This window comes from Bufo gargarizans, chromosome 2 (assembly GCF_014858855.1).
Source record: "Bufo gargarizans isolate SCDJY-AF-19 chromosome 2, ASM1485885v1, whole genome shotgun sequence".
Taxonomy (NCBI): Eukaryota; Metazoa; Chordata; class Amphibia; order Anura; family Bufonidae; genus Bufo; species Bufo gargarizans.
The window spans coordinates 683,360,319-683,386,233 of NC_058081.1; the positions used below are offsets into that span (position 1 = coordinate 683,360,319).

At 46.3% G+C, this 25,915-nt stretch overlaps 1 protein-coding gene across 1 annotated transcript in view; it reads right to left on the reverse strand.

The window, feature by feature from the left end:
- Positions 1 to 887: 887 nt before the first annotated feature.
- Positions 888 to 25,915, reverse strand: part of LOC122926973 (phospholipase A2 inhibitor gamma subunit B-like) — a 99,855-nt gene continuing 74,827 nt past the window's right edge. Inside the window, exons 3-5 of the mRNA XM_044278505.1 lie at positions 9,970 to 10,116; positions 4,287 to 4,430; positions 888 to 1,860 (exon numbers count right to left, since the gene is read on the reverse strand). Coding sequence (XP_044134440.1) covers positions 1,607 to 1,860; positions 4,287 to 4,430; positions 9,970 to 10,116 — 545 coding nt within the window. The 3' untranslated portion in view covers positions 888 to 1,606. The remainder of the gene's footprint in view (positions 1,861 to 4,286; positions 4,431 to 9,969; positions 10,117 to 25,915) is intronic.

The following is a 25,915-nucleotide window of genomic DNA, read 5'->3' on the forward strand; positions in this document are numbered from 1 at the left end:
GCCATTTTTCAGTCCCAAAGTTCTCGGACTTAAAATAAAGTTCAGCCGAACCCGCTGAACCTGAAGATCCACTGGTTCGCTGATCCTTGACTGTAACTCATGCTTTGCACTATGTAGCGCATGACAATCTCTAACAAAGCTAAACCCAGCCCTATACCGCACATGGATCCACAGATCTCTCCATTTATTGCTCCAATTGCTCTTCTACATTTATTTTAAGCTGGTAGCTCAGGGATGTGTCCTGTCTGCTGCAGCTCTTGTGTGTGTCCTGTCTGCTGCAGCTCTTGTGTGTGTCCTTTCTGCTGCAGCTCTTGTGTGTATCCTTTCTGCTGCAGCTCTTGTGTGTGTCCTTTCTGCTGCAGCTCTTGTGTGTATCCTTTCTGCTGCAGCTCTTGTGTGTGTCCTTTCTGCTGCAGCTCTTGTGTGTATCCTTTCTGCTGCAGCTCTTGTGTGTATCCTTTCTGCTGCAGCTCTTGTGTGTGTCCTTTCTGCTGCAGCTCTTGTGTGTGTCCTTTCTGCTGCAGCTCTTGTGTGTATCCTTTCTGCTGCAGCTCTTGTGTGTATCCTTTCTGCTGCAGCTCTTGTGTGTGTCCTTTCTGCTGCAGCTCTTGTGTGTGTCCTTTCTGCTGCAGCTCTTGTGTGTGTCCTTTCTGCTGCAGCTCTTGTGTGTGTACTTTCTGCTGCAGCTCAGGGGCATTTCCTTTCTGTTCCAGCTAAATGAGTGTGTCCTGACTGCTGTAGCTCAACGGTGTGTCTTTTCTGGTGCATTTTCTGCAGCTTTCTTTCTATAACAGCTCAGGAGGCAAGTGAATGATGGAACTGAGCATGTGCGTCCACCTCAGCAAAGTGGATAGAGAACTAAGAAAAAGAAGAAACAGGTGGCGCTATACTGATACATTTAATTGAAAAACTTAGTGGTTATGCACATTTTTTAACCACAGACAATTACAAAACTGTTCAGATCCAGGCGTTGATTTTAAACTGCAGAATATTTATCTTGTAGTAACCCCTTCATGGCATAACTCATAACAAGGATATAGGAAGTTTTATCGTAGCCAGATCTTAAGTCACTGAGGGGATCATTCACTTTTATTCACATGTATCATCCACGCAATGGATTTGAAGTTAAAAAGCCATAAACCCGGTTTTGCGAATTTTGAAAAAAACATAGCAACTAGATTTAGTCTCAATTGGCATTTTTATGCCGCTCTCGCCAGTTTCCGATAAGGGGGCATGGAGAGGGCAGGTTGTGGGCAAGGCCATCGCCCCAGGAACATCTAGCATTATATATTACAGAAAGGGCGTGAATGATAACCGTTTTTATTTCTATTATAGCATTCCGTTATAATATGCTTATTACAGACAATAACGGAATTGCTATCATGGAAACCAAAAAGAACACTGTCCGTTTTAATCCGTCCTAATATAGATGAAGGGAGAATAAATAACGGTCCGCAGGACTTTTGTTTCTGTCCAAAATAACGGAAACCAGACGCCAATGCTGGTTTCCATTATTTATTTTCCATGCAACTAAATTGCATTGTGACAAATTACGATCTGACAACTACGGGAACATCAGCATCGGCCACATGGACCTGTACATCTTCTAGAAAAGCCACGTCAGCAGTAGAAGACACACGACGGCCGGAGTCAGGACGACTTTCTGGACTCTGATGCCTCCACTGGAGCGGGTTGAAATAATAGCCGGAGTCTGGATGTAGTTTTGGACACTGATTAAACCACGGAAACAGATATAATTAGTCTGGGCTATTCCTGTAGCATGAAGTATCTTGATATCCTCATTGGCCACATGGACACAGTAGCTCTGAGTTGCGCACCCCCACATATTTGCGACTTCTCCTGCAGAGATTTAATTGTTATGGTATTAAGGACATTTCTGACACTACAAGATCTGCACAATGAAGGGTTAATGTTTCTTCACCTGCATCACAAAATAATCACTGGAAAGAGAACCCCTTTCCTGGTTGTCTGACGGCGGCACATTCTTAAACATTTGGTAGGACGTGCATTTATTTCAAGTGAACCTCTGCTGTTTAATACAATCTAAGCTTCTCTGCTGATTCATTTCCCGATATACAGTGGATATAAAAAGTCTACACGCCCCTGTTAAAATGTCAGGTTTCTGTGCTGTAAAAAAAAGAGACAAAGATAAATCATTTCAGAACTTTTTCCACCTTTAATGTGACCTATAAACTGTACCACTCAATTGAAAAACAAACTGAAATCTTTTAAGTGGAGGGAAGAAAACAAAAAACACTAAAATAATGTGGTTGCATAATGCACACCCTCTTATAACTGGGGATGTAGCTGTGTTCAGAATTAAACATTCACAATCCTGTTACATAGGAGTCAGCATACACCGGCCATGATGTAAAGTGCTTCTGATTAACCCCATATAAAGTGCAGCTGCTCTGGTTGGTCTTTCCTGAAATTTTCTTAGTCGCATCCCACAGCAGAAGCCATGGTCCACAGAGAGCTTCCAAAGCATCAGAGGGATCTCATTGTTAAAAGGTATCAGTCAGGAGAAGGGTACAAAAGAATTTCCAAGGCATTAGATCTACCATGGAACACAGTGAAGACCGTCATCATCAAGTGGAGAAAATATGGGACAACAGTGACATTACCAAGAACTGGACGACCCTACAAAATTGATGAAAAGACGAGAAGAAAACTGGTCTGGGAGGCGACCAAGAGGCCTACAGCAACATTAAAGGAGCTGCAGGAATATCTGGCAAGTACTGGCTGTGTGGTCCATGTGACAACAATCTCCCGTATTCTTCATATGTCTGGGCTATGGGGTAGAGCGGCAAGACGAAAGCCCTTTCTTACGAGGAAAAACATCCAAGCCAGGCTACATTTTGCAAAAACACATCAGAAATCTCCAAAAGCATGTGGGAAAAGGTGTTATGGTCTGATGAAACCAAGGTTGAACTTTTTGGCCATAATTCCAAAAGATATGTTTGGCAGAAAAACAACACTGCACATCACCAAAAGAACACCATCCCCACAGTGAAGCATGGTGGTGGCAGCATCATGCCAAGGGGCAGGTTTTCTTCAGCTGGAACTGGGGCCTTAGTTAAGCTAGAGGGAATTATGGACAGTTCCAAATACCAGTCAATACTTGGCACAAAACCTTCAGGCTTCTGCTAGAAAGCTGAACATGAAGAGGAACTTCATCTTTCAGCATGACAACGACCCAAAGCATACATCCAAATCAACCAAGGAATGGCTTCACCAGAAGAAGTTTTGGAATGGCCCAGCCAGAGCCCAGACCTGAATCTGATTGAAAATCTGTGGGATGATCTGAAGAGGGCTGTGCCCAGGAGATGCCCTCGCAATCTGACAGATTTGGAGTGTTTTTGCCAAGAAGAGTGGGCAAATCTTGTCAAGTCAAAATGTGCCATGCTGATAGACTCCTACCCAAAAAGACTGAGGGCTGTAATAAAATCAAAAGGTGCTTCAACAAAGTATTAGTTTAAGGCCTCATGCACACGGCCATGTTCCGCGTCCGAGAGCGGTCCGTGGTAACACGGCCTGGATTCCTGTTGAGAGCAGGAGCGCACGGCGTCATTGGTTGCTATGATGCCGTGCGCTTCATGCCACCTCTGCACTACAGTAATACACTCGTATTACAGGAATCCAGGCCGTGTTACCACGGACCGCTCTCAGCCGCAGACCATGGCCGTGTGCATGAGGCCTAAGGGTGTGCACACTTATGCAACCATATTATTTTATTTTTATATTTTTTCTTCCCTCTACCTAAAATAAGTTTTTCAATTGAGTTGTACAGTTTATAGGACACATTAAAGGTGGAAAAAGTTCAATTTTCATTTTTTTTACATCACAGAAACCTGACATTTTAACAGGGCTGTGCAGACTTTATATCCACTGTATCTTACAAAAAAAAAAGTTTGGAGCTAATTTTTATACAAACCTCCAAATCCCCTGCTTGACATCACGGAGCCATTGAGTTACAAAATAAAATGCTGACTACTGATAGCCACCACTAGGGGGAGCTCACTGCATACACATTCTCAGTAAGCTCCCTCTAGTGGTAGATGAAGGCAGACAGCATTGTATCATGTCACTCGATGTGTGTATTCAGGGGATTTGCAGCTTTTTAGTAGAATAATGATCTCTTGATAGCGTAGGTATACAATGAGATTTATCAGCTCAGAATTTCAGATCCATTGAAACAAAATAATGAATAGTTTGTTCTGGTAAAAGATAAAGTAACACAAATACTTTAATTCTAAAGAAATTACCTGTTGTTCCTTTCATTTCCACAAAAAAACAGACAGTCTCATTTCCGGTGCACGTTACAGTTTCTGAAGCGTTACACTTGGTGACATTATTAGGCACGCAGGATGGACACGTCAGACCATTGGGCTCATCGCTGCTGGGTAATACTATCAGGGAAGAGAGCGGTAAATAGTAATATACAACAATGCTCAACCTGCGGCCCTCCAGCTGTTGCAAAACTACAACTCTCAGTATGCCCGAATAGCTGTAGGCTGTCCAAGCATGCTGGGAGTTGTAGTTTTGCAACAGCTGGAGGTCCGCAGGTTGAGCATCCCTAATATAGAGTATTTTAAGCAAAGGGATGGCCACTTTCTGGTTACTGTTGGAATTTTGCACCATTTTCTATATTTCATAAGGTGTGCCCCCTTGTTTGCCAAGTTTTTAGTACTGTCCACACAGAGGTCTTGTCCATAAAATGGCCGCTCATGTGATGCCTCCTCCATTCAAATACCTTCTCCTGCCGTCTGTACTTCTTCTGTTGAGAATTTAATGTGAGTGCAGTGTGTATGAATGAAGCAGCCAGGCTCGGACTGGCCCACAGGGGTACAGGTGAATCCCCGGTGGGCCCCTGAGCAATGTGGGCCCCTAGTCTCCCACCTGTTGCACAAGTGGCATATAACACATTAGATTTACTGCACTACATACATATATTCAATGTACAGAACCTCAACCAGCCGATGTTCATATAAAAAACTTGTTAAATTATTTATTATATTCGAATGTATCCGTACGGTGGGCCCCCAAAATAAATTTTACTGGTGGGCCCTAGGTACCCCAGTCCTACACTGGAAGCAGCCATCTTATGGACAGGACTACACAGACGATTTGGGGCATGGTTATGAAATATAGCAAACGGCACAGAAGATCAACAAAGACTATACAGTGATACCTCGGTTCACGAACTTAATTCGTGAACTGACTCTGGTCGCGAACCGAATTGGTCGCGAACCGAGGCACATTTTCCCATAGGGTTCAATGTAAATCCGGTTAATCCGTGCTGACCTTTTTTTGGGGGTTTTTAAAGCACAAAAATATGAAACAAATTACAATACACATTAGTACAGTATAGTAATGTATAAAGAGAGGACACTAACCTTGCTTGAGATGACTTCTGGCATGGAGGAAGGTAGGTGGGAGGCAGTTATTGTTTGGGGGGAGAGTCCCCCTCCATAAGGACATCAGGGGGAACTGTACAATACAGTAAGTACAGTACTGTAGTACAGTACAGTATGTGCTAAAAAGCACACCAAAAATAAAAAAAATCACTTAAAATGTTTGCAGAGTACTCACAGTACTTTCTGTGTCTCTTCTTCTCTCCACGGTCTTCCTACAGGAAGTCACGACCATGTGACAGCCTGGAAATAGCATTAAAATGGCCGCGGCTCCTGTTCGTGAACCGAGGCGGAGTTCGTGAACCGGAGCATATTTTTATGAACTTTTCTGTTCGTGAACCGAGTTGTTCGTGAACAGAAGCGTTCGTGAACCGACGTATCACTGTATTAGTAAGTGCCATATGGTCATCTTACATACACATTACTTATGTTGTCCACCACATCCTACACTGTACATATTTTTTTTACAATTTACCTCTTCATAGAAAAGCATAGTCAACTACAATATTACTTAGGGCTCATTCACACTGCCGTTTTCCCGCCGTGCCTGTGCTGCGGACCGCAAATTGCACGGAATGGAACCCCACGGAAGCACTCCGTAGTGGTTCTGCGGGGTTCCATTCCATGCTTCCATTCCGCACTGCATCTCCAGATTTGCGGACCCATTCAAGTGACTGGGTCGCATACGTGATGCGGAATGCACATGGCCGGTGCCCCGTGTACTGCTGATCCGCCGTATGCGGGCCGCAATACGGCAACGGAGGGGCAACGGCCATGTGAATGAGCCCTGAGTATGCCTAATGGATATTGGTAAAGTGTGAGCACATCCTAAGACTTTGCCTTCACTTATCACTTTTATTCATCTATTGATTTATCTCACTCACTGATATAGCTCTAACATATACTGCAGCGCTTTACATTTTCATTACTAGCTGTCCCCATAGAGCTCGCAATCTAAGTGTATTCACTGCACTAGGATCTCATATAAATCAGATTATAAATCAGATCTGAATTCCATGTAAAGGTTTATTCACATGTCACGGTTTGTGATGCATATAAAAAAAAAATTACAGCAAAATCTGTGAAAGGGCCTCAACGTGTGAATAAACCTGTAACTTGTGTCTGGGATGCAACGTCGGGTCCATTTCTTCTAAGGGCCCCCCTTCAGGAAAGCAAGAGTTAAGGAGGTTTGGTCACGCTGATTTTTAGTTCCTCAGGAGCCCCTTATCCAGGGCTGGGATGATGGGAAGGGAAGGCAAAGGTAAGTGCCCTCCTAGGGCGCCACCTCGCTACCCAAAAAAAAAAGTGTGTGGGGGGGGGGGTTTACACTTTTATATCATAAATAAGAAAAAGAAACCTTGATAATTGTAAATAATGAGCGCCTCCATTGAGGAAATGCTCATTAGGACAGGAAGCCCATGGTGTGGTGAATGTAGAGCTGCACTGGCATTAATCACCACTCCCTGGTCCTCTTCTCGCAGTGCCCGATGCTGAGGTCCGGTGTGGGTGTCTGTATTAACTCTGGGGTCTGGTGTTCAAGTCTGTAATAATTATAGAGTCTGGTGTGGGAGTCGGTATTAATTCTGGGGTCTGGTGTGGGTGTCTGTATTTATTTTTGGAATTATGGTGTAGGAGTTTGTATTAATTTTGGGGACTGGTATGGAAGTCTGTATTAATTCTAGGGTCTGATGTGATTGTCTGTAGTAATTCTGGGGTCTGGTGTAGGGATCTGTATTAATTTTGGGGTCTGGTGTGGGTGTCTATATTAATTCAGAGGTCTGGTATAGAAGTCGATATTAATTCTGGGGTCTGGTATAGAAGTCGATATTAATTCTGGGGTCTGGTATAGAAGTCGATATTAATTCTGGGGTCTGGTGTGGGTGTCTGTATTTTTTTTTTGAATTATGGTGTGGGAGTCTGTATTAATTCCAGGGTCTGGTGTGGGATTCTGTATTAATTCTGGGGTCTGATGTGGGGGTCTATAATAATCATAGGGTCTGGTGTGGGAGTCTATATTATTTCTGGGGTCTGGTATGGAAGTCTGTATTAATTCGTAGTGACCGGTCTGTATTAATTATAGGGTCTGGTGTGGGATTCTGTATTAATTCTGGGGTCTGGTGTGGGATTCTGTATTAATTCTGGGGTCTGGTGTGGGATTCTGTATTAATTCTGGGGTCTGGTGTGGGAGTCTGTATTAATTCTGGGGTCTGGTGTGGGATTCTGTATTAATTCTGGGGTCTGGTGTGGGGGTCTGTATTAATTCTGGGGACCGGTTTGGGAGTCTGTACTTATTCTGGGGTCTGGTGTGGGAGTCTGTATTAGCGTGTTTTTCACTTTATAAGACACACTCCCCCCCCCCCCAAAAGTGGTGGAAAAATGGCCGTGCATCTAATAAAGATGAATACTAGTGAGCGCTTCCATATAGAAGTGCTCACTAGTATCCATTAGGTTCTGGAAGCCGGGAGTGAAGCGCCGCAAGCGCTTGTAATACTCACCCTCCCGGTCTTCATTCCTGGGGCCTGCGCTTCACTGTCCTGACCACATACAACGTCAGGACCTAGTGCGCACACTATGACCTGATGCTGCACGCAGTCAGGTGACAGAGCAGCGCAAGCCGAGAAGACGGCAGAGCGCAACTTCTGCTGGAGGTGGAGAGGAGCCGCGGTGCAGGATAGGTAAGAGAGTTATTTTTTATTTTAATCTGATTTGAAGTCTGACAAGGTGGGCTGATCTGGGGTCTGAAAAAGGGTCTGACAAGGTGGGCTAATCTGAGATCTGATGGGGGTCTGACAAGGTGGGCTGATCTGAGGTCTGAAGGGGGTCTGACATGAAGGGCTGATGTGATGTCCTGATATTTATGGGGGTTTGATCTGAGGATCTGATATTAGGTCTGATGAAATATATTTTTTTCTTATTTTCCTCCTCTTAAACTTAGGGTGCATGTTATAAAGCAAAAAATATGTATTCTGGGGTCTGTATTAATTCTAAGATCTAGTGTAAGTGTCTGGATTAATTCTGGGGTCTGGTGTGGGAGTCTGTATTAATTCTGGGGTCTGGTATGGAAGTCTTTATTAATTCTAAGATCTAGTGTAAGTGTCTGTATTAATTTTGGGGTATGGTGTTGGAGTCTGTATAAATTGTGGGGACTGGTATGGAGGTCTGTATTAATTCTGGGGTCTGGTGTGGATGTCTATTTATTTTTGGGTTTCTGGTGTAGGAGTCTGTATTTATTCTGGGATCTGGTGTGGGAGGCTGTATTACTTCTGTGGTCTGGTGTGGGAGGCTGTATTAATTCCGGGGTCTGCTGTAGTGGTCTGTATTAATTCTGGGGTATGGTGTGGGAGGCTGTATTAATTCTGGGGTCTGGCCCAGGGGTCTGTATAGATTTTCAAGTCTCATCTGGGGTCTGGTGTGGGAGTCTGTATTAATTTTGGGGTCTGGTGTGGGTGTCTGTATTAATTCTGGGGTATGTTGTGGGAGTCTGTATTTATTCTGGGGTCCTGGTGTGGAAGGCTTTTTTAAATAAAAACCGCTGCGTGGGTATTTGGCAGGCTGCGGACAGATCTTTGCTGGACCCAATTATAGTTAATGGGGTCAGTGAGCATTCAGGTACTTTCCGCAAATGCTGGATCTCTTACCACATGTGTGAAACTAGCCTTAGTTGACATAAAGAAGCCACCCTGGGTGGAGAACGCATTTAAAGTAGAGCTTTCAGCTTGCAATGCTGTACAGTGTGAGGGCAGTACACAGATATGACTGTGACTTTCCTTACCCTTCTTCTTGGCTGAACATGTCCTGATATGTGTGCCATGAGATAACCAACTTTTCAAAACAACATATTATGGTGATATTGTGGATATGAGATGACCATCCTATGTGTGTGTCTATGTGCTGCCACCCAGTGGCTGTGCTGTGAGTTTCTGCCTTTGAAAGGTTTTGTTAGGCTGAGTTCACATTATCGCTTAGCTTTCCGTTCTTCTGATCCATCAGAAGAAGAGAAGAAAAAAACATCCTATTACATCAGTTGGCATCAGTTTGAGCCATTTTCATCTGAGAACCGTTTTTTTTTTACTAATTAACCCCCCGAAAGCCCTGATTTTCTATCTCAGATGCCGCAATCAGCGATGAATGCGGCATATGAGGGGTACAATGAAGGGGAGCTGCACAATCACCGTTCCCTGTCATTGCACCCAAGGCTTACAAAGAAATGCACTTTGCGACAAAGTAATTTCACACAAAGTGAATTTCTTTGTGAAATTCGGAGAAGCAGACAAATCAAATTTCTGTAAACTTCGGTCATCTCTAGTCATCATATTGCATTTGGCTTGTTTGATGAGAAATTGTAGTCCTTTCCCAGTCTGCCACTAAGGTAAAGGTGAACACATCTGTAGTATGGGAAGAGCAAGAGGTCCAGGTCTATAATCAGCCCTAAAGGCACAACATATTGTGATGTTTGGCCAGTAGAAAGTAAAAAAGAAAAGCTACAGTAGTGACTCGTCTGTGGTGACATCTCAGAATAAAGCTGACAACTTACATGTAGGAACAGGAGGAGTGCAGCCATCAGTGGAACAGCAGGTAGTGGCCACACTGTATGTTGTTCCATATAGGTCACGATTTCCCTTGAAGTCACAATCATCTTGAACTACACATGCTCTTCTGAAAAATATATCCGTTATCTCACCTGCAGATGTACAGAAAATACATTTTGTCACCTCTCAGGCAGCCTATTTCATGGTAATCTCCACACAAATTTAGCGCAGAACTGTATGGCAACTGCAACACCCACATGACGGTGAACCAGCAGACCGAATGCACCCCTGCTGCCAGGCCCGCTTTACACTGCGTCTGTTACTGATAGCTCTCTCTGCTCTCCACCTCCTCTCTCTCAGATTGCAGCATATTGGGGAAAGGGATTGTACATGGCAGAGTTTGGAGAGACAGAAAAGAATCCAAAAAAGTCAGCCAACGTCAGGGGCGGACTGGGCCGGGGGGCAGGGGGGCAATTGCCCCCCGGGCCTCCCTGGCTTGCTGTCAGGGGCGGACTGGGCCTCCCTGGCTTGCTGTCCCGGCCGGCCGGCCGGGCCGGAATGAACTGCCACTTTAAGCCAGGGAGACGGGGAGCAGGGGAGGCGTGTTGCCGGCAGCCTATCAGACAGGCCGCCGGACCGGCGCAGGCGGCGCGATGACGTCATCGGCGCGATGACGTCATCGCGCCACCTGCGCCGGTCCTGCGGCCTGACTGAGCCGCTGCGCTGCCGTAAAGTGATTAGATCTGTGCTGGCTGGAGGCGGGACCGGAGTATTCCAGAGAAGCAGGGAGGTAAGTATAAGTCTGACTGACATTTTTTTTTTTTTCTTCTTTATTTCTGTCCCTATCTGGCTACTGGCCCTGGGCCTGGCACTTTATGAGGGGGGTGGGGGGCACAATCTGGCTAGTGGCTACTCCTGGCACATTAGTGGGGGCCCCTATCTGGCTACTCCTGGCACATTAGTGGGGGGCCCTATCTGGCTACTGGCACATTAGTGGGGGGGCCTATGGCTACTGGCACATTATGGGGGGGCTATGGGTACTGGCACATTATGGGGGACCTATGGCTACTGGCACATTATGGGGGCCTATGGCTACTGGCACATTATGGAGGGGCTATGGGTACTGGCACATTATGGGGGACCTATGGCTACTGGCACATTATGGGGGACCTATGGCTACTGGCACATTATGGGGGGCCTATGGCTACTGGCAGATTATAGGGGGGCTATGGCTACTGGCAGATTATAGGGGGGCCTATGGCTACTGGCACATTATAGGGGGGGCTATGGCTACTTGCACATTATATGGGGGGGCTATGGCTACTGGCACATTATGGGGGACCTATGGCTACTGGCACATTATGGGAGGCCTATGGCTACTGGCAGATTATAGGGGGGGGCCTATGGCTACTGGCAGATTATAGGGGGGCATATGGCTACTGGCAGATTATAGGGGGACCTATGGCTACTGGCAGATTATAGGGGGGCCTATGGCTACTGGCAGATTATAGGGGGGCCTATGGCTACTGGCAGATTATAGGGGGACTATGGGCTGATGGCAGATTATAGGGGGACTATGGGCTGATGGCAGATTATGGGGGCCCTATGGCTACTGGCACATTATGGGGGGCCTATGGCTACTGGCACATTATGGGGGGCCTATGGCTACTGGCACATTATGGGGGGCCTATGGCTACTGGCACATTATGGGGGGCCTATGGCTACTGGCACATTATGGGGGGCCTATGGCTACTGGCACATTATAGGGGGGCCCTATGGCTACTGGCACATTATAGGGGGGCCCTATGTGGCTACTGGCACATTAGTGGGGGGGGGGCTATGGCTACTGGCACATTAGTGGGGGGCTATGGCTACTGGTACATTAGTGGGGGGGCTATGGCTACTGGCACATTAGTGGGGGGCTATGGCTACTGGCACATTATAGGGGGGCCTATGGCTACTGGCACATTATAGGGTGGCCCTCTTTGGGTACTGGCACATTATAGTGGAGGGGGCCTATAGCTACTGGCACATTATAGGTGGGCTCTATCTGGCTACTGGCACATTATAGGGGGGCCCTATATGGCTACTGGCACATTATAGGGGGCCCTATCTGGCTACTAGCACATTATAGGGGGCACTATGGGGACATTAGCTCAACTGGGGATATTACAAGGGGGTATTTTGTGCACTGTCTATTATAAGGAAAATTTATTTCTACTGGGGGGGGGGGGCATTATGGTGGGTTTTATTACTCCCCCATGGTATGACCCCCTAGTAGCAGCACCAGCCTCTCCCTGCTCTGCTATCCCTCTGCCCCTTCTCCAAATCCTTATTATGAAATCTTTCTCATTAGGATAAAACACAACATCAGCTCCGCCGAGCCCCCGACCAAAGTGTGGAAGTGGTGTCCGAGATCCCCAAGGGTCAAGTAACTGTAAGTTTTCAAATAAAATATGTTTATGTTATACACATATAGCCTACACTGTGCCACACAATATACAGTTTCTCCTGCAAAAGTCATCAAGTGTCATGGGGGGGACACAGAGCAGCGCCCAGCGGGGAGGAGAGAATACACGGATGCAACACTGTATCAGCCAGAAAATTACACTTTCGGCATTATACCAAAAATGCCATTTTCGGCTGATATGTTTCGGCGGCCGATATATCGGAGCATGCCTAGTTTATTTTGTTTTACTGTGTTGTAATTTACATGGCTGACGAAAGTGGCAAGGGGGGGGTCAGGAGGAGGCAGGGGAAATGGGAAAGCAGGAGGGGGGCTCAGTGGGCCTCTGGGTGTTACTTGCCCCCTGGGCCAAAAGTTGCCAGTCAGCCCCTGGCCAACGTAGACAGTAGATAAGATGGAAAGAACACGCAAGGGACTTTACAGAGGAAATGCAGCAGCATCCTGACACACAGATCCTGTTCTGCCCAGCAGAGTTTGAGAATCATTACAGATCACGTCTGCTCAGTTTTGGTATTTCTGCAGTTATTAGTGTGGTTATAGCACCATCTAGCGGTGTTAAATTGTATTACACTTTGTTTTTCTTGTTACAAAGACTGCTGCATTGTGGGAGGTGCAAGCATTGTGAGAGTCCAAAGCATCCTGGGAAAGAGAAGTCTCCAGGAAACAGTTCAGAGCTGTCCTATGCATGTCTCCTTCTTTTTTTTTATTTTATTATCTTTATTAATTAATATATCAAAAACATTACGAATAGAAAAAAGGATACAATTTCTCCCCAACCCCAATTCCCTAAGAAACCCTCCCCTCCCCCCCTACCTGTGGTGCGTCAAAATAAAGACCTTTGTAAAAAAAAACAAAAAAAAAAAAACACAACTAATCAAGTCCTCCAACCACCCCATATCTTAATCCACTTATCCTCAGCTTCCCTCTGTTTATAGATAATTTTCTCATAATTTTTTACCTTAACCATTAGATTTCTCCATGTAGTTATATCTGGAGTATGTCGAGCAAACCAGGTCCGACTGACCAACACTCTGGCCAACATCAATATCCTGCTCAGGAGGATCTTTTGATACTTGTGTTTATTTAATTTGGAAAGATCATTAAGCACAAATACTTGTGGTTCAAAAGGGATTCCTATTTTTAGTTTATACATAATACAATTATTTATAGCATTCCAATAGTTTATGAGTTCTGGACAAGTCCAGATCATATGAAGAAAATCCGCTCCTACAGTGTCGCATTTAGGACAGTTAGACGTGTCTCTTAATCCACATTTATTCATCCATAGAGGAGTGATATATAATCTATGGCAAATATAAAATTGTATTAAAACATGGTTGAAGTTCTGGGATAGTGAAACTAAGTTCCCAAAAATATTCTCCCACCCTTCTATTTGTAGATTCAGACAATCCGCCTCCCACGCTTTTTGTCCTGGTGACTGTGTATCACTAAACCGTGCCTTAAGTAATAACTTATATATATTTGAAATTTTTATTCTAGACAGTGTACCCCCTACCCAATCATTCAGAAAAGATAATTTATCTATATCCAACACCAGTTTATCATCCAAACTGGATAGTACTGAGCGCAATTGAAAATACCTAAACCATGAAAGATTTTCTATATTATGTGTCATCTCTAATAAATGGTTTAATGTCTCTATCCTTAACTACCTGTGAAATATACAGAATTTTATTCTTCTGCCAAAAAGTGTCAGCTGCAATTTCATCTAGCCTTTGTAAATACAAGTTATGCCAGAGCGGCGTAAATGTAAGTGAACCCTTAACCTTCAACCATGTCCTAGTTGTCGCCCACACTTTCAGGAGTAATTTTATGGTCTCTCTGTAGCCTTGCTCATAGCTCTTCAATAAACCAGATTCCAACAAGGTAAAAATATTATTGTGGGCATGGCTAGTTACCAACTTCCCCAGGAGTGCACTGTTCTCTGATTCATAGCACCTCAATAGCTGGGCTGCAATAAAGTACCCTTTAAAGTAAGGGAGATTTAGCCCCCCGCACTCCACTGATTTATACAAATATTCCAGCTTTATTCGAACTCGCTTTCTTCCCCATATTAAATCATTAATTATTCTTTCCATGAGTTTAAAATATTTATCTTGTATCCAGATAGGTGTATTCCTGAGCACGTAGAGAAATTGTGGTAATATCACCATTTTAACTAGTGAAACTCGATCAGCTCTGGATAGGGGAAGTCTCAGCCAGATCCCTATTTTAGCTCTACTGCTTACCACTATGGGGATCAAATTAAGTTGTACAAAATTTTCAACCCGAGGTGATATAGTCAAACCCAAATATTGAAAAGTGTCAACAGTGTCTAACTGTGTCACAAGAACCTCTTTCTGTGGCAGGGGGTCTATTGGCATCAAGCTGGTCTTGGCCCAGTTTATAAGAAGACCAGACACCTCACCAAATGCTTTAACCATTTGAATAATCCTAGGAAGAGTAGTTTCCGTATGGTCTATAAAAAACAGAACATCATCCGCATATAATGAGATACGGTCTTGTGCTCCTAGCGTACCAAATCCTTTAACCTGATCATCCTGCCTGATGGCCATCGCAAGAGGTTCGATATAGATATCGAATAACAAGGGAGATAATGGACAGCCCTGCCGCGTACCTCTATTTAAATCAATACTACTACTCAGGATTCCATTAAGACTCAATTTTGCCCTTGGAGATCTATACAATAACTTAAGAGTACGTATAAACTTTTCCCCAAAGCCCATCCTTGCCAGAACCTTCCAGAGGAAGCGCCACTCCACCCTGTCAAAGGCCTTAGAGGCATGTCTCCTTCTTAAACTTCACCGTCCTTGTAAAAGCATATCTGATGAGGGATCTATCTTTGTTTCAGGGATGTGTGTTGCAGAACTGTTCAGCTAGTTGTAATTGTCACTCAGGGAATTGTTAATACTGTTAGCTAGACATGCAATCTTATGTACAGGAAGCCATCTTATTTGAAAGACAGGAATGGCTTATGCTGAATGTCAGACTGCACACTGTGTGAACATGTAAGAAGATAGGTCAGTAAAAAAGATGCTAGTCACCAGCGATAGTGGATCTGACTATACGGAGCTGCCATCACACATGTGGTCCTGCGTACAAGATTGCAGCGGCTGTCATACAGCCACAAGAAGTGAGAGAGCAACCCCCAGCAAGTGCAGCACGATCCAGACCATGCTGACATTCGTTTCTATATAGTGTAAGGGATCGTCTCTTATTCCGTGGTCGTTCTCACAAGAATCGTCTTCAGGACACCAGGTTTCATGTCCAAACAGTGCATTTATTGTGCCTCAGCAAACTAAACATAAATAATACAAAATAAACACCTGCCCGGCTGGGCTCTAACTAAATATGAAGTTTCTGACTCCCCTAAGTCACAGTTCACACCCGGTGAACCCATGCGGCTTTGTCAGCCAATGTCCCACGGCCTTCTGGCTGTACAGAGTCCAGTACGCCCACTGTCTCCAGTTCAGTGTTTATTGTGGGGGATTGGGGCTTAGTAGTCCGCCTGACTATAGCCCTGCGACCCTCCCAGGCATCGCTTCGTCACCCAACTCCAGGCTATCTCCTAGCCTTGCCCAGCTGAGACCACACAGACAGAGCCTCCAGGCCTCTGTCCACAGGTAACACACTCCCCCCTTGCTTTCTGCCAGGCTGAGTACCTCCAGCTGGTCTCACCTGTGGTGGAATAGGGGCGTGGACCGCTCTATCCACCCCTTCCTTGCCTCTAACCTGCGTGAGACCTGTCACTATCTCACAATAGACTGAGTCCACACAGAGACATTAAGCAGCCAGCAAAAGGCACACAATGTCCGTTAGCCAGGCATCATCATACAGGACCAGGTTACGAGCAAGCTGCTCTAGCAAGTCTTCAATAAAAGAAAAGGCTGCTCTCGCCCGTGCAGAAGCTGAGGCTGCAAAAGTTAGTTCTTTCTTTGCTGCACAAGAGATGCAACTAATGGTAAGGCAAGCAGATCAAGAAACAGAAAGAGCATGCGTCCAAGCTTCAATGGAAAAAGAGAGAGCGTCACTGGTAGAGTTGAGTGAACCCGAACTTACCGTACCGAACTTTAGTGTTTTCGGCACCCGGACCAGAACCCGAACATTTACGTAAAAGTTTGGGTTCGGGTTTGGTGTTCGATGATTTTTATAGCACTTTTTGAAAGGCTGCAAAGCAGCCAATCAACAAGCGTCATACTACTTGCCCCAAAAGGCCATCACAGCCATGCCTACTATTGGCATGGCTGTGATTGGCCAGAGCACCATGTGACCCAGCCTCTATTTAAGCTGGAGTCACGTAGCGCCGCCCATCACTCTGCTCGGATTAGTGTAGGGACAGGCTGCAGCTGCTGTGAGGAAGAGATCAGGGAGAAATCTTATGAAGATTCAGAACTGCTTCTTTACTCAGCGATTTACAGCAAATGTGTTTTGTGGATGCAGTGCACAATTTTTTTTAAGCCTGCCCTCAGCCAACTACTGCTGAAAACAAACTTTTTTTCCTTCAGTTAGTCAATATCAATACATAATTGGCAGCCATTTTATGCAACGCTAGTGCACCAGCACAGGCTATCTGCATGTCTGCAAGTCCAGAAATACAGCTTTTTGCTTACTGGGGTGAAAAAAATATATCTGTTTCATATAGTGCACATCTGGGATTACACATGCATAAGTGACTGTCACATTTAGGCCAGAAATACAGCTTTTTGGTTACTGGGGTGAAAAAACCCTCCAATATACTGCACATCTGGGATTACACATGCATAAGTGACTGTAACAATTAAGCCAGAAATACGGCTTTTTGGTTACTGAGGTGAAAAAACCCTCTGATATACTGCACATCTGGGATTAGACATGCATAAGTTACTGTGAAATTTAGGCCACAAATGCCGCTGTCATATACAGTTAAAAAAAATAAATTTAGTGCAATACCCTACATCAGGGTTTTTATTGGTAGTTAATTATTTTTAACAGACTTAAACACTTTTTACTTTGCTTTTTGAACGCTAACTATGAGGCAAACATCTAATAAGGGACGATGTCATGGTGGTGGTGGTGGTGTTAGTGGAGCCTCTGGTGCAGGGAGAGGACGTGGCTGTTCTGCCACAGCTACACGTCCTACTGAACCTACTACCTCAGGTCCCAGTAGCCGTCAGAATCTACAGCGATATTTGGTCGGGCCTAATGCCGTTCTAAGGATGGTAAGGCCTGAGCAAGTACAGGCGCTAGTCAATTGGGTGGCCGACAGTGGATCCAGCACGTTCACATTATCTCCCACCCAGTCTTCTGCAGAAAGCTCACAGGTGGCGCCTGAAACCCATGCCCATCAGTCTGTCACATCACCCCCGTGCATATTGGGGAACCTGTCTGAGCCTCAAGTCATGCAGCAGTCTCTTATGCTGTTTGAAGACTCTGCTGGCAGGGTTTCCCAAGGGCATCCACCTAGCCCTTCCCCAGCGGTGGAAGACATAGAATGCACTGACACACAACCACTTATGTTTCCTGATGAGGACATGGGAATACCACCTCAGCATGTCTCTGATGATGACAAAACACAGGTGCCAACTGCTGCGTCTTTCTGCAGTGTGCAGACCGAAAAGGAGGTCAGGTTGGACCATTGGAAGAATGAAGGTTGTGCCACTGACTTTCAGATTTCGGAGGAAGAGGCAGTGGTGAGACCGAGCCAACAGCGTAGCAAAAGTGGGAACAGGGTGCAAAAGCAGAGCAGCCATCTCCAAAACAGTTCGCCTGCTACTGGCCACCGTCACCAGGGACCGAGCACACCAAAGGCAGCTTCAAGGAGTTCCCTGGCATGGCACTTCTTCACACAATGTGCTGACAACAAGACCCGAGTGGTTTGCACGCTGTGCCATCAGAGCCTGAAGCGAGGCATTAACGTTCTGAACCTTAGCACAACCTGCATGACCAGGCATCTACATGCGAGACACGGGCTGCAGTGGAGAAAGCACCTTCAAAACCCTCAAAACCCAGAAATGGCTCAGGCCCCTCCTGCTCCCTCTTCTGCTGCTGCCTCGGCCTCGTCCTCCCGGCCTCTGGAGGAACGTTGGCACCTGCCACCAACAACACCACCTCCGTCACCAAGCATTTCCACCATGTCACACGGAAGCGTTCAGCTCTCCATCTCACAAATCTTTGCTAGAAAGCGTAAAATCCCACGTAGCCACCCTCGATCCCTGGCCCTGAATGGCAGCATTTCTAAACTACTGGCCTTTGAAATGCTGTAATTTAGGCTGGTGGAGACGGACAGCTTCAAACAGCTCATGTCGCTTGCTGTCCCACAGTACGTCGTTCCCAGCCGCCACTACTTCTCCAAGAGAGCCGTGCCTTCCCTGCACAACCAAGTATCGGATAAAATCAAGTGTGCACTGCGCAACGCCATCTGTGGCAAGGTCCACCTAACCACAGATACGTGGACCAGTAAGCACGGCCAGGGACGCTATATCTCCCTAACTGCACACTGGGTAAATGTAGTGGCGGCTGGGCCCCAGGCGGAGAGCTGTTTGGCGCACGTCCTTCCACCGCCAAGGATCGCATTCTTTGCATCCTGTTGCCTCCTCCTCCTACTCGGCTTCCTCCTCCTCTTCTTCCACCTGCTCATCCAGTCAGCCACACACCTTCACCACCAACTTCAGCACAGCCCGGGGTAAACGTCAGCAGGCCATTCTGAAACTCATATGTTTGGGGGACAGGCCCCACACCGCACAGGAGTTGTGGCGGGGTATAGAACAACAGACCGACGAGTGGTTGCTGCCAGTGAGCCTCAAGCCCGGCCTGGTGGTGTGCGATAATGGGCGAAATCTCGTTGCAGCTCTGGGACTAGTCGGTTTGACGCACATCCCTTGCTTGGCGCATGTGCTGAATTTGGTGGTGCAGAAGTTCATTCACAACTACCCCGACATGTCAGAGCTGCTGCATAAAGTGCGGGCCGTCTGTTCGCGCTTCCGGCGTTCACATCCTGCCGCTGCTCGCCTGTCTGCTCTACAGCGTAACTTCGGCCTTCCCGCTCACGGCCTCATATGCGATGTGCCCACCAGGTGGAACTCCACCTTGCACATGCTGGACAGACTGTGCGAGCAGCAGCAGGCCATAGTGGAGTTTCAGCTGCAGCACGCACGGGTCAGTCGCACTGCGGAACAGCACCACTTCACCACCAATGCCTGGGCCTCCATGCGAGACCTATGTGCCCTGTTGCGCTGTTTCGAGTACTCCACTAACATGGCCAGTGGCGATGATGCCGTTATCAGCGTTACAATACCACTTCTATGTCTCCTTGAGAAAACACTTATGCCTCTTTCACACGGGCGTCAGTTTTTTTGCCCGGATAAGAGGCGGGTGCGTTGCGGGAAAATGCGCGATTTTTCTGCGGGAGTGCAAAACATTGTAATGCGTTTTGCACTCGCGTGAGAAAAATCGTGCATGTTTGGTACCCAAACCCGAACTTCTTCACAGAAGTTCGGGCTTGGGATTGATGTTCTGAAGATTGTATTATTTTCCCTTATAACATGGTTATAAGGGAAAATAATAGCATTCTGAATACAGAATGCATAGTACAATAGGGCTGGAGGGGTTAAAAAAAAATAAAAAAAAAGTTAACTCACCTTCTCCTCTTGATCGCGTAGTTCCCGGTCTCTTTACTTCTTGAATGAGCTGTGGGCTAAATGACCTGTGGTGATGTCAGATCACATGCTCCAATCACATGGTCAATCACCGTGGTGATGGAGCATGTGATCTGACGTCACCACAGGTCCTTTAGCCCACAGCTCATTCAAGAAGTAAAGAGACCGGGAACTCAAGAGGAGAAGGTGAGTTAACTTTTTTTATTATTTTTTTAACCCCTCCAGCCCTATTATACTATGCATTCTGTATTCAGAATGCTATTATTTTCCCTTATAACCATGTTATAAGGGAAAATAATACAGTGAATAGACTGTCACCTAGCAACCATGCGTGAAAATCGCACCGCATCCGCACTTGCTTGCGGATGCTATGCGATTTCAACGCACCCAATTCACTTCTATGAGGCCTGCGTCGCGTGAAAATCGCACAATATAGAGCATGCTGCGATTTTCACTCAACGCACAAGTGATGCGTGAAAATCACCGCTCATGTGCACAGCCCCATAGAAATGAATGGGTCAGGATTCAGTGCGGGTGCAATACGTTCACCGCGCGCATCGCACCCGCACGGAAAACTCGCCCGTGTGAAAGGGCGATGATGGAAGAGGATGTGGTTTAGGACGAGGAGGAGGAAGAGGGGTCATCTCTAACACTTTCAGGCCAGTCTTTTAGAAGTGGCTCAGAAAGAGGATTTTTGCAACAGCAGAGGCCAGGTACAAATTTGGCCAGCCAGGGCCCACTACTGGAGGAGGAGGATGAGGAGGAGGATGGGGAGGAAGCATGTTCACAGCAGGGTGGCATCCAACGCAGCTCCGGCCCATTACTGGTGCGTGGCTGGGGGGATACGAAGGACGCAGACGATACGCCAGCTTGTCCTTACCTCTGGGCAGCCTGGCACACATGAGCGACAACATGCTGCAGTGCCTGCGCAACGACAGCAGAGTTGCCCACATTTTAACGTGTGCTGACTACTGGGTGGCCACCCTGCTGGATCCCCGTTACAAAGACAATGTGCCGTCCTTAATTCCCTCACTGATCGGAAGATGAGCGACTACAGGCGCATGCTGGTAGACACGCTCCTGAGAGCATTCCCGACTGATGCCGGGGGACAAGTGGAAGCACAAGGCAAAGGCAGGGGAGGAGGAAGAGGCCACCAACACAGCTGTGTCAGCGCCAGCACCTCAGAAGGCAGGGTTAGCATGGCCGACATGTGGAAAAGTTTTGTCATCTCGCCGCAACAACTGGCCCCAACTGCTGATATGGAGCGTGTTAGCAGGAGGCAGCATTTGAACAACATGGTGGAAGAGTACCTGTGCTCACGCCTACACGTACTGACTGATGGTTCTGCCCTATTCAACTTCTGGGTCTCCAAATTGTCCACATGGCCAGAGCTTGCCCTGTATGCCTTGGAGGTGCTGGTCTGCCCTGCAGCCAGTGTACTCTCTGAACGTGTATTTAGCACGGCAGGAGGCATCATTACAGACAGATGCAGCCGTCTGTCCACAGCCAACATGGACAAGCTCACGTTCATTAAAATGAACCAGGCCTGGATCCCACAAGACTTGTTTGTACCTTGTGCAGAATAGACAGTTCTAACAGCCTCAACCATCCATCCTTGTACTCAAGTGCACTTATTCCTTTTTTTTTGTCCCAATATTGGGGGGGTACCCCTATGTAAAAATGAAAAATAACACACATCTGTGTTGGCTACCTATTCCTCCTTCGCCGCAGCTTCCACCTAGACTGCCACGTGAGCCTACACGGCCACATCCACCCATTCACTGCCTCCTCAACCTCTCCCTCATACATCATTCCTAATTTTTATTTTTTTAAGGTCTTTTATGTTTTTTTAATTCATTTCCCTATCCACATTTGTTTGCAGAGCATTTGCCATGCTCTTAAGAACATTTTGCTGCCTTTTGCAACCCTCTAGCTCTTTCCATGACATTTTTACAGCCATTTTAGTGCTCAAAAGTTCGGGTCCCCAATGACTTCAATGGGGTTCGGGTTCAGGGTCAAGTTCAGGTCCCGAACCCTATTTTTTTTTTAAGTTCGGCCGAACCTGCCGAACCCGAACATCCAGGTGTCCGCTCAACTCTAGTCACTGGAAGAAGAGAGAGTACGTCGTTATGCGTCAATGGAAAAGGAGAGAGTACTGCTGCAAGTGTCAATGGAAAAACTCGCCGCAGAGAAAGAAGCGGCAGCTGCAGTAGCCAAAGCAGAGTTCCTAGAAGCCTTGGAGTTCCCTGAATCCGAGAAACACAGCCAAGTACCTGGGCCAGACATAGATGAACAAGATCCAACACAGCGTGTCTCAGAATACATCCATCAGCATCCCAAGACGATGACAATGATCCAGTATATCAGCCAGCTTATACAGAGTGCCAAAGATCCTACCTTGAACCACAGTACAAAGCGATGCTGACCACAACTACCGCCCTACAGAACAGAAGCTATAACCTTCGCTTCGACTAAAAGGGACAACCTTCGTGTCAGAATGGTATCATACAGACTTCCCTAAGCCAGAAACCCCTAAAAGGTATGGTGATTCACCACACATGCAGCATAAGAACAACACACCAGGTAGTATTGGCGCTAACCAGGCTGCCATGGACTTTGCTAAGGCCCCTTTCACATTTGCGTTGTCCGGATCCGGCGTGTACTCCACTTGCCGGAATTACACGCCGGATCCGGAAAAACGCAAGTGTACTGAAAGCATTTGAAGACGAATCCGTCTTCAAAATGCTTTCAGTGTTACTATGGCAGCCAGGACGCTATTAAAGTCCTGGTTGCCATAGTAGTAGTGGGGAGCGGGGGAGCAGTATACTTACCGTCCGTGCGGCTCCCGGGGCGCTCCAGAATGACGTCAGAGCGCCCCATGCGCATGGATGATGTGCCATGCGATCACGTGATCCATGCGCTTGGGGCGCCCTGACGTCACTCTGGAGCGCCCCGGGAGCCGCACAGACGGTAAGTATACTGCTCCCCCGCTCCCCGCTACACTTTACCATGGCTGCCAGGACTTTAGCTTCCCGGCAGCCATGGTAACCATTGAGAAAAAGCTAAACATCGGATCCGGCAATGCGCCGAAACGACGTTTAGCTTAAGGCCGGATCCGGATCAATGCCTTTCAATGGGCATTCATTCCGGATCAGGCCTTACGGCAAGTCTTCAGGATTTTTGGCCGGAGCAAAAAGCGCAGCATGCTGCGGTATTTTTTCCGGCCAAAAAACGTTCCGTTCCGGAACTGAAGACATCCTGATGCATCCTGAATGGATTTCACTCCATTCAGAATGCATTAGGATAAAACTGATCAGGATTCTTCCGGCATAGAGCCCCGACGACGGAACTCTATGCCGGAAGAAAAGAACGCAGGTGTGAAAGAGCCCTAAGTCCTTTGCTAAACGGGAGCTGATTACCAAGGGACTTATAAAGTTCGCTGATTGCCTCGAGAACTACAGGGCATGGCGTGCTTCCTTCCAGAACGCCATAAGGGACTTAGATCTTTCCTGTAGTGATGAGTTAGATCTCTTGGTAACGAGTCTGCAGAGCACTCCAAAAGAATCAGAGACATTACCATAAACTATCCGGGCAAAGGCCTAAAGATGGTGTGGGAAAGACTTGATGAGTGTTATGGGTCAATAGAAGCTATGGAAAATGCTTTATATAAGAGAATTGATAATTTTCCCAGAATAGTGGGTAGGGGTTACCAGAGGCCAGAGGTGTCAACCCGATTGTCCAAAAACTCAGTTATAACCTACAGGAGAAGTAGATCACGCATGGCTCTCATTATAAACAGGTTTATAATGTACAATTTCCCCCATTCGTGGTGTTTGTAGAATTTGTTACTCAACAGACAAGGATCAGAAACAATCTCAGTTTTGACTTTACATTGTCATGTTCCACTACCACTGGTGTCAAACCTCATAACACACCAGTGGCAGTCCACAAATTTAATGTTGCCTCCGCAGGTTCTCCTTACAGGCAGTTTAAGTCTTCTCAAGAAGAGAACATACCCAAAGATCTTACCAAACAATGCCCCCTGCACAAGAAGCCACATTCTCTACTAAAATGCAGAGCCTTCAGGGAGAAGTCTTTAGAGGACCGCAAAGAATTCCTGAAAGAAAACATCATATGCTTCAGGTGCTGAGCTACAACATCGCACTTTGCCAGGAACTGTAAGGTCAGTGTGACATGCACAGAATGCGGCAGCACAGAACACAACATGGCTTTAAACCCTGGACCACTTTCTCAGGTACCATCCCAAGCAGAGGAGCATGACTGCCTTGTCAGAGTTTATCTGGTAGGTCACCGAGATAAGGCGATCATGGTATACGTAATTTTAGATGATCAAAGCAACAGGTCTTTAGCCTAATCCACCTTCTTCTACAACTTCAGCATCGTAGGGCCTGGTTCTCCCTACTCCTTAAGGAGTGCAGGTACCATTGAGACAGCGGGGAGGAAAGCAATTTGGTACAAGGTGGAGTCGATAGATGGTCAAACCTGCTTGTCCCTGCCAACCATACTGGAGTGCAATCACATACCTGACAACCGGTCTGAGATACCTACACCAGAGGTAGCGGCATACCACCCCCACCTGAAGCATATAGCTCACCTGATACTGGAACTGGACCCGGAAGCCCCAATAGTCTTGCTCCTTGGAAAAGACATACTACGAGTTCACAAGGCTAGAGGACAGATTAACGGTCCCCAGATCACTCCATACATCCAGAGACTTGACCTAGGATGGGTCATCATAGGAGATCTCTGTCTAGGAGGAGCACACAACAGTCAACAGTATGCTCACCAACACACTTGAGAATGGATGTCCTTCCCTATTCTAGCCATGTCACAGCAGTTTCCTTATAAAAGAATTGCCACACAGTGCACCTGTGCCTTGTCCTTTTGCAGATATCCCCTCTGAAGACCATGACAATGGCGAGCAAGATCACTTAGGGTGCACAGTTTTCCACAGGACAAGAGAAGACAACAGGGTCGCAATGTCCATAGAAAACAGGCTGTTCTTGGATATCATGCATCAAGGAATATTAAAAGACAAGTCAAAAAGCTGGGTTGCACCTTTACCGATTAAACCTCAGAGACAACGCTTACCTAACAACAAAGAACTTGTCTACAGTCGATTTATCTCCCTCAAGCACAAACTTCAGAGGACACCAGAGACGAGAGAACATTTCTTTACCTTAATGGAAAGAATATTCCAGAACAACCATGCAGAAATAGTACCTGTGCTCCAAGACTCTGAGAAGTGTTGGTACTTACCCATATTCGGCGTGTATCATCCTAAAAAAACAGGGCAGATACGAGTAGTATTCGACTCGAACGCCTGGTGCGACGGCGTATTACTAAATGATGTCTTACTGTCTGATCCAGACCTTAACAGCAGACTTCTGGTGGTACTTCTACGCTTCCGCAGAGATTCCATAGCATTTATGGCAAACATACAACAGTGTCTGTAGAATTTTCTTTACCAAGGAAGGATCACGATGTCATCTGAATTTAAGGTTAAAAGGAGGTAATTTATCTTTGTTCTTATATAAGAAGAGACAAACACACTGTATGGAGGTTCAGCAGGATGTCTGCAGTCTATTCTCAAGTTGAGTTTATATAGACAATTTTAAGGCATAGTTAAAACTGGTTTGGACCAGTTTTAACAATATATCCACAGTTAGAGAGGCATATGAAAAAAAGTTACAGACATTGGGGGCCATCCATCAAAAAGTTTCTGAGCACAAGATCTGTTCCAGATGTCCACTATTATGCTTGTCTATAGTGTCAGGGCATCAATCATCTATGCCTACGTGACTTCTG